Below are 12366 nucleotides of genomic sequence, written 5' to 3'. Positions count from 1 at the left end.
GGGGTTAGCACTAGTTACCAAAAGAGGACTAAATTAGTGGACTAAGCATCACCCCGACATCATCTACATCTAAATCAAGCTCCTTGTTCCCCATTTCAGCCTCAACACCCATCTCTACCTCTGCACACTGGTCTAAACTCTTTCTGTTGCCTCAGCTTCAAGTAAACAACTACAAATAGCAAGTTCCTGGTTGATTAGGTCACTATAGATGGAAAAATCTGCACAAAAGTAACCAGCCACAGCTTTGTAGCAGTATCAATGACCCCAGAACATTTTCTATGATTTAGATGTTGCAGACATGCAGAGCAAGGACTGTCCTGATGAATGCAGAAGCTGGCAGATTCTAAATGTAAAGCACACAAAAGATTGCTTTAGTTTTTGGGACTGCAGTACCTTACTCTTTCTCAATATGGGATGAAATTGGCCTTAATCTGATATACATTTTTACATTTATTTTCTTAATGAGTTGACTTGAGCCCAGTGTCGTACCTTTTTTGAAAAGTCATGCTCTCCTTATAAGTGATCCCTTGACTCTTTCAACTACGAAAGAATTTCAAGAGCCTACATATGCACCTGATTCTTGGCATGACCATGGCTGCATCTCACAACTCCTGTGATACTTGTATATACCTCTGCTTCATTCCATTTTCCTGCATTTGCATACATATTGGATAGCAGTACAAAAGCAGCAGTATCCTGTGGTTCCAGTTCAAGGATATGCTCTGCAGCGGATATAGCAAGACCCAAGTCACCATGGACTCTGCAAGCACCAAGCAAGGCCCTCCACACAGAAGGAGTAGGTGGCATTGACATTTTTCTAATAAATTCAATTGCCATCTCCAAGTGGCCTGCACGCCCAAGAAGGTCGATGATGCAGCCACAATGCTCTGCTGTAGGAGCAATGCCATAGGCTTGAATCATTAAGTCAAAGTACCGAAGGCCTTCATTGACTAGGCCAACATGACTGCATGCAGCAAAGATACCCACAAATGTGATGTGATCCGGCTTAATGTCATCATGTTGCATTTGTTCAACCAGTCCAAAGACTTCCTTACCTTGTCCATGTTGAGCATATGCAGAAATTATCGCATTCCAAGATACTGCATCCTGTCTTGACAATTCTTCAAACGCTTGGCGTGCATGATATAAACTTCCACACTTGGCATACATATCCACAAGTGTGACCCCTATACAGGAACCAGGCTTAATTCCCTGTTTAACCAAATAGGCATGAATTCGTATGCCTTGTTCCAGTGCGGCAAGGCCAGAACATGCATTCAAGATGCTGACAAAGGTGTGCTCATCTGGATTTACACCTTCTTGTTCCATCCGCCACCAAATTTTTAAGGCCTCCTCACCTCGTCCTTGCTGTGCATATCCTGCAATTAGTGCAGTCCATGAAACGACATCTCGTTCAGGCATTTCATCAAAGACACAGCGTGCATCCTCTATACTCCCACCCTTAGCATACATGTCGACCAGGGCACTTCCCACAAAGATATCTGACCCAAGCCCATACTGGAAGATTTGGTAATGGATCTGCCTGCCTTGTTCTATTGCGGCTACACTAGCACATGCATTAAGAGCACTCACAAAGGTAGACTCGTCTGGCTTCACAACTCCCATTTCCATGTGCTCAAAGAGTTTAAGAGCCTTGTCAGCATGCCCATGCTTAACATATTCCCCAATCATCATTGTCCACGTGCAAGCATTTCGTTGGGGCATACTGTCAAATACATGACGTGCATTTACCAAATTCCCACATTTGGCATACATGTCCACTAAGGCACTGCCCACAAAAAGGTCAGTCTCATATCCAAGGCTAAAGATGTGGACATGGTATCGTTTGCCTTCATCAAGAGATGCTAGATTGGCACATAAATTGAGGATAACTACAAAGACAAACTCATCTGGGTTCACACCTTCCATTTTCATTTGTTGAAATAAATGCAAGGCTGCCTGATCCTGCCCTTGATGTGCATATCCAACCATCATTGCTGTCCATGAAAACACATTTCGCACGATTAATTCATCGAACACCCGTCGGGCATCCTCTACACTCGTACATTTAGCATGCATGTCAACTAGGGCACTCCCAACAACAATATCCGATTCACATCCATTGACAACAATGTGTGCATGGATCGCTTTGCCCCCCTCTTCCGAAGTAGCTAAGCTGGCACATGCCTTCAAGGCACCAACATAGGTAACCTTGTCTGGTTTCAAGCCCTCCAGTTCCATTTGCCAAAACAAACTTAAAGCCTCCTTACTATGCTCACGTTTTGCATATCCTGTAATCATGGAATTCCACAACACCAAATCACGTTTAGGTGTATTGTCAAATACTAAACCTGCATCCTGCATGCTTCCACACTGAACATACATGTTCACAAGTGTGCTTCTGATAAACAGATCAGACTCAAGTCCGTTATCACGAAGGTAGCCATGAATGTGCTTGACCTGTTCCAGAGCAGCACACACTTTAAGAATGCTCATAAAAGTGACCTTGTCTGGTTTCACATTTTCAAGTTCCATTAACTTGAAGAGAACCCAAGCCTCTTCAACAACCCTATGTTGGGCATATCCTGAAATCATCACATTCCAGGAGACGACGTCTTGTTTAGGCATTCCATCAAACACCCGACGAGCATCCTGTAAACTCCTACATTTTGAATACATGTCAATGAGAGCATTTCCCAAAAACTCGTCCATCCTCATTCCTAACTTAATTATCTGACTATGAGCTTGCCTGCCCTGCCCCAAGGCTCCTCCTACTCTTGTACATGCCTTCAAAATGCTCAAGAAGGTGACCCCATCTGGAAGTATATCTTCTCTTTCCATTTGCCAAAATAATCTAAGAGCCTTCTCCGGATGTCCATACTTAACGCACCCTGCAATCATGAGAGTCCACGTGAGAACATTTCGTTCAAGCATGTAGTCAAACACTTTGAGAGCGTCCACAACCGCCCCACAATTGGCATACATGTTAACAATGGCATTTCCAAGGTAAATACTTAGTTTATATCCACTTCTTATCATGCAACTATGGATATGCTTTCCTTCTGTCAAGGCTCTTACATGAGTGCAACCCTGCAAAAGGCATACATAAACGCCTGAGGACACCTTCAGGCCGTGTTCAAACATTATATATAAATCATGCAATGCCTCCTGCATCTGGCCCTCCTTACAAATTGACATCAAACGTTCACTAGTGTTTGAGGGAACTTTGCTCGGTGCGATGATCCCAATTTCCAAAGAGGTGAAAAAAATAGGGCTTCTAGCTCTGCCACCGTTTTGGTGGCCAGCAAAACATTGCCACCTTGTCTTCCTGCAGATTCACAAAATGTGAACGTTAAAAATTAAAAATAACAAGCAACTAGTCGAGCCTGTTTTCAGACTTGGGATCAATGAATGCAGTTTAACAGGAATCTGATAACTATGGTGTTTACTCGCATTGCGTGGGCCAGACGACACTCTGAATGGGATTCATACTTTTCATTAAAGAACCAATCGCTCCTCGATGGACAAGTTCCTGCTGCTTAGCACAGAAATGTTCAACCGAGAGTCGGACACTTTGAAGCGGTATTCACAAAGAATGCTAAGCAGGTCTAAGAGTTCTCGCCTTGAACAGCTGTCTGTTTCGCCACGGTAAAGCGTCAAACCGTTCTCCCTTTGCTGCTCGGGCTCCATACGGATGGCGTGAGACGCTAAACTCCTCGTTCCGATCGTGCAGGTCACAAAACGGAGCAGCCGGCTCCAAGGGCGTGCATAGGCGACGCCCGAAAACATATCTTGGAATCATTCCAAATCGCGTGAAAACTGCAGTTCCATCTGGACGCAGGGAAGTGTGCATCGAGAACTCTAGCTTGTTGTGTTTGTCACACATAGCACAGGGTTCTGCAACTGCTTTGACCTAATTCGAGCTCAGCTAAATAGTGACTTCTCACAACTGGAGCAGCAGCAGCACGAATCATAATTTATCGAAGGTATAGTAATATAGTATTATAATATATTGGCGAAATTTTTCATATATTATTTTTTAAAGTTTCAAACCGTGGGCGAATTTCAACTCTTATTATAATTTATTTTTTTAATTTTGGCAAAATATTATAGAGCATTTTAAAAACTTTGATTGGTCCCAAATATGTTAGAAACTAATAATATAAAAATCTATTTTTTTTATTTCACAATCAAAAAAGACATGAAATAGTCAACATTTAAAACTAATAATATCAAAATCTACCTCTTTTTCTAGTTCACAATCTACTATGGCAAGAGATAGCTAGCATTTATGGAGTATGCAAAGTATAAAATTTTTCAAGGATAATGAATATCCTTCAAATACATTGCAAAGAAAGTTCTCAAAGTCAAGTTCAAATAATCCAAGAAGCTAATTATATCCTTTCCTTTTACAACTTGACTTCCACAATGCTTATCTCTCTTTTCTATTTCACAGTCTAAAAAGACATGAAATAGCTAACATCTAAAACTAATAATAACAAAATATACCTCTTTTTTCTCTTTAAAATCCAACAAGACAAGAATTCTTCAAGGGTAATGAAAATCCTTTTAAATACATTGTAAAGAAAGTTCTCAAAGTCGAGTTCGAATAGTCCAAAAAGCTAATTATAGCCTTTCCTTTTACACCTTGACTTCCATAGTGCTAATGCTCTATCATATGGAAAGCTACTAACATCATACGAATAAGAGTACAATCTCAAGCTAAGATCTAAGTTCTCACCCAGCTTATTGCGAAGCTTATTCTTCAAGTAACCTAGAGTAATGAAACATCTTTCATCCTCAACTGAGCCAAGAATAAACGTTTGACATAAATTTGCAGGCTTGAAGTACTCAGAAATGTTATCTTGTAGGAATGTGCTATGGGAGAGCTCATTCCAAAGCCAAACCATAGAACCTTGCATTTGAACATTTTCCATTGAATTGCTTTGCTGGTGCATGACTTTCCAAAAAGGAAAGATTGCGAATAAAGCTTCATCCTTTTGAAGGTCTTTCTACAATCCTAAGAAATGTCTTGTGCCATTCCCCAAGTAATGATTCCAACTCAACATACACCATTTGGAGTAAAATCAAGCAAGATGTTGCTAGGATGCAAGTCTATATGGAATTATTGGGCCTTATGCAAGCATGCTACTCCAACTAGAAGAGCATGGATTAAATGGTGCACATTGGCACAAAAGAAGGTAATTCTTTGCACGACATCTCCAAAGCCTTTGATTGCATCCATCGCCCCTTCTCTTCGTGCTTCTCGTCTACGAGCACCAGTAGTACCCATGTACTGATTGCAAGCATACCACATGTTGTAAGAAACTAGGAGATCCTTTGAGACGGACTCGATAGACACTTCCATATGTTCCTTATCCAATCCTTTCACCTAGAAAGATCTCTTAATCCGTCATGTATGTCACAATTTCTTATGTGACTAGCTCATTGTTGTAGCTTTTGTATTTCACCTCCAAGCACCTTTTCTTTCAAGACCACTATGCCTGCTTCCTCACCTTGCTCAGCTCGCTCCTCTGCCATGCCAAACTTTAAGGCTCACTTCTTCTCCCAACTCTCAATTCTAAGGGTTCTTCTTATCAGATCGTAGGACCTTACTTTTATGTACAGCCCACAATGCATCCCATGTTTCCATCTGCAATGCACTGACATCATTGACAAATCCTTGTCTTGTAGAACATGTTTGCTTGAACTGTGTGTGAACATCACCAATTTGGGATTCAACCTAATGTAATGCATCAGAATCCCAATTTGACAATGCTAGCAACCTCATGGGTCTAAGCATATTATTCTAGCATCCCCTTCGTGTCTTGTATAACCTTGGTCTTAAAATCACTCAAACTGTCGGTGCTCTCTATTATGATCTCCATCTATCTCTCGTGCAAGCTATTATTTGCTCTAGCATTTGCTCTCGAAGTACTTGGTTGACTTTCTTGCATTGTTTCAATGTTAATGAATGTTTATGCTTAGAGCCAACAGAACCTTTCGTCTCGAAGAAAAAACTGTGTAGAATTTTAAAATCAAATATAATTTTTGCATATACAAAATCCATGTGTTGATAGCATGTAGCGCATGACACAATGTATAGTACATGATACAATGTGTTAATAAACCTTATGGAATACAACAAATAGTACATGATATAAAATGTATGTAGAAAAAATGGACTTAGCATTTAGTTGTCAACTTTATCTCAATGCAATGCATATGAGGGGAGTTGTGACTATGTGAATGCATAGAGTGGACTTTAAATATAACTCAACTTAATTTTCAACTTTATTTCAACATAATGCATATGAGGGGGGGATTGTGACTATGTGAATGCATAGAGTAGACTTTAAATCAAATAGACATGCTTCTTATGTAGAAATAAAAAAGGCAGTTACCTCTCTCCTCAAAAGAGTCCAAGAACCTGACCTTAGAAGTGGTCCCATCTAGTCCCATTGCCTTGTGGGCATAGGGGCCAAGAACCAATCCCTTGGCCAAGTACTGGGTGGGGCTTAAGAGAAGGGATAGAGATCTATCTTCAATATTACCATGTGGCATATTTGAACCTCATGTGGATGGTTATGGAAAAGTCTATCTCTCTAACTAAGTCAATGCACTACATGAATTAGAGTGAAGTTTAAATCAAACTCAACCTAATTTTCAGCTTTATTGCAACATAATGCATATGAGAGGGAGTTGTGACTATGTGAATGCATAGAGTGAACTTTAAATCAAACAGACATGCTTCTTATGTAGGAATGAAAAAGGCCATTACCTCTCTTTGAAAGAGGCTAGGAACCTGAACTTAGAAGTAATCCCATCTAGTCCCATCGCCTTGTGGACGTAGGGATCAGGAAACAATCCCTTGGCCAAGCACTAGGTGGGGATTAAGAAAAGGGATAGAGATCTATCTTCACTACTACCATGTGACACATTTTAATCTCATATGAATGGTTATGAGAAAGTCTATCTCTGTAGCACTTAGTTTTCAAATTTATTTCAACTTTACTTCACCGCAATGAAATTACAACTCATACATCTAAATCATACTAAAAAGCACTTTAATAAACAACATATGCAACCATTTCATATCCAAGCTACAATGACACCGAAAGTCGAATAAATGACCAAGTGTCAAAACTTGGATAATAACAATTAACAACGATAAAATACAACACCTAAAGCTGAATAAACGACTAAGTGTTGAATATTAAACAACTATATTTTGTGACAAGCTATGATGACACCGTAAGCCAAATAAACAACCACATATCAAAGGCTAAATAATTATTCTATGATGTAAGGTACAACGACACCAAAAGCCAAATGACCGACCAAGTATCGAAGACTAGTTATTTTACATAATATGTATTTAAGAAGACAATACCACAAGCTGAATAAACGACCAAATGTTGAATCATATTACCCTTCTAAGATTGGTGAACAACACATGCAACCGAATTGTACGATCAAGTGTTGAACTAGTTTCAACAACAAAGGAAGGAGTCTTTATAGCGATATCGAAGGTCAAGTATTATGACCAAGTGTCAAAATGTAGACTTACTTATCAAACTGCCCCTACCGTCGAGTGGTATGGCCCAGTGCACAGAGATAATCACTATACAAATTCATGGCCCACAAGACAACTCAAATATTACATGACAAATCAAGCGAACGTATTGTGTTGAAAGGCCAAATACAACACTACGTCGATACTGAATAGTCATATGACCAGTTTTAAGAAAAACATGACTTTATATAATCAAATGATCAAATTAAACAAATACATAAATAATTGTACCTTCATACATATAAATTTATAACCATATAACGCAATAAAATCATATATATATATATATATATTAATATATAAATAGAGATATATAAAATTATCTATTTATATATTAATATAAAGATACATAAAATAGCTTTTGCACATCTTGGTTCTATGTGTGTGTATGTGAGTGCACGTGTGCATGCACACGTGTGTATTTTTATTTATATAGTACTAGATATACTTTCTACAAAAAATTTTAACCATTTACAACCATGGATTACTATAATTCAATATTTATCTAAATAAAGAGAATAACTAAGGCAATATTTATCTATGTGTGTACGTGTGTGTGTGCGTGCATGTGTGTGTGTGTGAGAGAGAGAGAGAGAGATTCCCCATAACTGCCCAAAAGGAACTGAAGTTTCCTTTCTTTTTGCTTTAGTGCAAGTATACGATTCCCAAGTAAGAAATTTTAGTAAGAGTTTTTAAGAGAGAAATTTCTCTCTTAACATATCAAACTTGTCCCACTTGCATATACTTATCAATCTAGAAAAAGAGAATCTGCTAGGAAGCTATAGTCATTGAAAATTTTTTGGGAATCTTATTCCATTGGCCTTCTTTTCTTTTCTTCATATCCTAGAAAAGTAAAATTCTTTGCACCATTAGACATCCATAGAATTTAAATACTAAAAGTCTTAATTTATAGGAGTCCAAATTATCAAGGGTGCTCCAACCAAGTCAAAGGAAAAATCTATGATAAGAAGTTGACACCATAACTGCAAAAGAGAGCTAATAAGATGAAGAAGGAAAATAGATCCTGTAACACCCCATGATGGCATGCCATTATTAGCAACTCTTGTAGGTGTTTGGGCTTGTGGAAATGGGTAGCTACTTTACCCAAGCTTATTAACAATGTTATTAAACTTTTCTAATAGGAACATGCGTAATAAGAAAGAAAACGAGGATAGGACCATAGATATGCATCCAAGCAAAGCTAGGGATCTCATATTAGCACCTAGGATTCCAGGAGAAAGCTTCCACCATAAGATATTTAGCCAATATAGCAAATAAGATTCACTATGTACTGAAATCACCATTTTTAAAATACAATTTCACTATACAAATAAGATTAACTGTGTACTGAAATCACCATTTTTTAAATACAATTTCACTATGCATATTAACATGATGAATACAATTTCATTATATTTATACAATTCTTTTAAAAATAAAATAAAATGTCACCATATGCTAAGAACTCCAACAAGAAAGAAGAGAGAAAAAAATGTTTATATTCCATTGTTATATTCCAAAGGTAAGTCAAAACAAAAACAAGATATTCTCTTCAACTCCTAGAATCCTTGTCCAATCTTCTTTACAACTTTTTGTTTCTCCAATAACCAAGAAAGTACATCTCTTATAATTTTCAAATCATACTAAAAAATTTTCACAATTGTCGCAAGTCTTTAAGATAAATTTTAAAAAATAGACGAAGATGTAAAAATAAACAAGAGAGCAAGAATGCTTGTGAATGCTAGCATGAGAGAGAGAGAGAGAGAGAGAGAGAGAGAGTCCAATGACCAAAAGCCATGCTAAAAGTATTACCTATGCTAGGAAATAAGAGTTCCTTTACCTCCCAGTGTATCTTAGAATAAAGAATATGCTTCTACATATCTTTCACTCTATAAAAAATAAAAAGGATCTCTTCACTAAAAGTTAGAAGAAACTCCAATAAGTTCTTATGATTAATCTAAAGAGTAGGGTGGACCAACACGAGAAAAAAAGAATGAGCATTAATTGTTTTGGATAGAAATGACATGAACAATTCAAAGGTTTTAGAAGCCTTTATAGTAAAGGTAATAAACCACCTTTTATGAAATTTATTCCAAGGTTTTTATTTCTTGCAATTTGTGAACCAACGTACCTCCAAATTGCAAACATTTGCAAGGAAGAAAGATACCATCGTTGAGTACCATGCACTGCCATCTTCTCATATGACATCTCCCTTGTCAAATAGCTCAGATGGATTGCTTCCCCTCTTCGCCCATCCTTGCACTATTGATCTGAGCCATTAACTTTGGAATTGTCTCTGCGAGGTGCACATCTACAAGGCATGCCTTATAAAAAAGGTCATTGATTCAATTAGCAGGGAGCCGTCAATTAGATTTGAAAGCGATTTGCAGCAAAAATGTCTCTCGATGTTGCATGGCTACAATTAATTCGTGGCTCAGAGACAACAAATTGATTACAATGAATTAATCAAGGACCATTTGGGTGCTACTAATTCTGGTCGCGAAAGGAAAAACATTGATTTGCAATACCTTACAAATTTGAGCCTTGATTGTCAGGGAACCATTCCCGCTTTCAAATATGGAGGTGGGTTTGTTGAAGGGCAATGGTTGAGTGCTTTGGAATGCCTTGAATACACCTGATGATCAATGCAAAATAGATCTGGCCCGAGACTAGCAGTGATTCTGATAGCGAGACTTGTGCTTCATCTTCAACAAAATAATTCAAATATTTTGAGACAGAGAGAGAGAACGTGCTCAATGCAACCATCCTACCCGAGATAGCACAAAGAGAGAGAGAGAGAGAGAGTTGCAACAATCCTGCAGTACTCAGCCCCCTCCCTAGCAAGCTCCTCTCTTCCTGCTGCCCACGATTTGAACTCTGCAATAAACGGATGCGATGTGCGTTTGAAGTCAATCCCTGTCATGAGGTTAGGACCCCATTGTAGTGCAGTTGCTGGAAAGCGAGCTTTCGAGGCTCTATCGAGTTGGGGCAATCCGGCCCACAATGGTGAAGTCTTGAAAAAAGCTTCAGTCGGAATCCTCTTCATTGAACAGAGAAAGAGAGCGCAAAGAGACGCAGGATGCACACCGACATTAGCATTCAAATTCTTCTTCGGAGCTTTTTGCGACTATAGCAGCCATAAATGGCCAATTCTGAGAGCCTTAAATTCCCTTGCAATCCCTCCTCACACCGAAATAGCTAGTGGAGTACTTGGGAATCTTACGTTTCCAAATTTCGCTCTGTAATTCGAGCGAATTTGCTTGAATCTGAGTTGCACACGCTTCTTACTGATTGCCTTAACTTGTACAGTGCATACCTCAATGTGTCTACCATTAACGAAGCCCTCTCCATCATTTCAGGTATGTAAAGTATCATGTCCCTTGTTCAATTGGGCAGCAAAAAAGTACTCAAGGATTAGAGACTTGCGTTATTTCGCATATTTTTCCAGCATCAAGAGGAATAGTCTGAACATCTGATACTTCTGAAGTGGCTGCCGCTTGCATTGTTCTTCTATTGTGCCTTGTTTTTCTTGAATTAAGGACTCAGATAGAAGGCCAAATCTATTTTGCATTGATGTGTCCACAGAGTGACTTGGACGGATTATAACACGATGCCATTAGAACTTCCATCTGAGTTCGCTCTGCACTCAAATTTGGAACTTCTTGAAGATTCTTCCTGAGGCTTTCCCTTCATTGGGACACTACATGTTGTATAGCATTCTTGAATACACATAGGCAGCATTCTCAAAGACTGTGATCACATCCGACGAGTCCCTTGTCAAGAGGTATAATCGTCGCTCCAAACATTTACCTTAAGGAACTTCAAGTTGAATGTAGCCCATTTTTTAGCGAATTCAAACTTTTAGCATAAGAGAGCATGGATGCACGCTACCACAAACCTGATACAATAGATAGTCGCGTGCCAAGGCCTGGCTCATTGACAAATCCATCAACTCCATACAAGTCCTCCTTGTGAATTGCAATATGCTAGAAACACACGTTGCTTTTCCTTTTGAGGCACTTGCTAGCGTAGTCACAATTCATCTGTCCCAAATGTTAGCTTGAAACTCGTGTTGCAGGTTTGTAGATTCTTTAGTAGTCCGTCGATTGTCTGATGCTCAAACGTAAGCTTTAATTTCAGGGCGTGGCAGCAACATGCATCTTGAGGTAAGGGAGATCGATGGGCACGGCAGCATCTAACGAAGACCTTTCACTTAGGTTAGATGGATGAGTGATCAGAAGTCGGGCTATGAGTACTGCTCAAGAAATTGCAAGATGGGCGAGAAACATTGAGATTTGGGGGAAATGGCCATTTTGAATCCTTTTTTTCCCTGAATTTAAATTTCCCCCCTTCCTCTTCCCAATCTTAAATTGTCTGCAAAAGATTTATTATATTCTCGGCACATAAGGAGCACGTCATGAAGGTTAGGTTGGCCTTCCGAAGGGTCAATGATACCTATGGTGTAAATCTCACCATTTCAATCATACATCACAAGAGTCAAATTTTCATGCAACTCTTTCGGCGGATTCATTTTTCCCCCACTGAAAAGGCAGTATTGCATTAAGGGGGTTGGTCAAGCCTAAGAAGAAAAGACTAGTTACAAAACTAATATGAGAAAAATAGGCCACAAGCCCTCAGCCCTTGCTAAAAAAAGGGCAGCACACGCTAGCCAGGCTAGAGCTTGAGCCATGAGCTAACTAGAATGAGGTTCCTGCTAACCACTAGATCTTTCAAAGTTAACACCCATCCCAGATCCTTCAGGATCCCTTTGACTTGCTTCAAAATTGCAA

At 39.0% G+C, this 12366-nt stretch overlaps 1 protein-coding gene across 1 annotated transcript; it reads right to left on the bottom strand.

Annotated features, from left to right (window-relative positions):
• Positions 1 to 239: 239 nt before the first annotated feature.
• LOC147902153 (pentatricopeptide repeat-containing protein At4g13650-like) lies at positions 240 to 3547 on the bottom strand. The gene is made up of 3 exons (XM_087375320.1): positions 3493 to 3547; positions 3079 to 3328; positions 240 to 2891 (listed from the first exon to the last, which is right to left on the bottom strand). Exons 2-3 carry the CDS (start codon positions 3101 to 3103, stop codon positions 562 to 564), a joined length of 2355 nt encoding a protein of 784 aa, XP_087231446.1. The 5' UTR covers positions 3104 to 3328; positions 3493 to 3547; the 3' UTR covers positions 240 to 561.
• Positions 3548 to 12366: the final 8819 nt, after the last annotated feature.

The sequence above is a fragment of the Dipteris shenzhenensis genome, chromosome 5 (genome assembly GCF_047967505.1).
Source record: "Dipteris shenzhenensis isolate YYH24624 ecotype China chromosome 5, Dip_SZ_1.0, whole genome shotgun sequence".
In the NCBI taxonomy this organism is placed as follows: Eukaryota; Viridiplantae; Streptophyta; class Polypodiopsida; order Gleicheniales; family Dipteridaceae; genus Dipteris; species Dipteris shenzhenensis.
Note: the sequence above shows the minus strand (reverse complement) of the source record. Positions and strands in the feature narration are given on the sequence as shown.

Coding starts and splice junctions, on each gene's coding strand:
- LOC147902153 (XM_087375320.1), bottom strand. CDS start 3,103: ATGCCTTTTGCAGGGTTGCACTCAT. Junction 2,892..3,078: donor TTTTGCAGGGTTGCACTCAT/GTAAGAGCCTTG, acceptor TCATGATTGCAG/GGTGCGTTAAGTATGGACAT.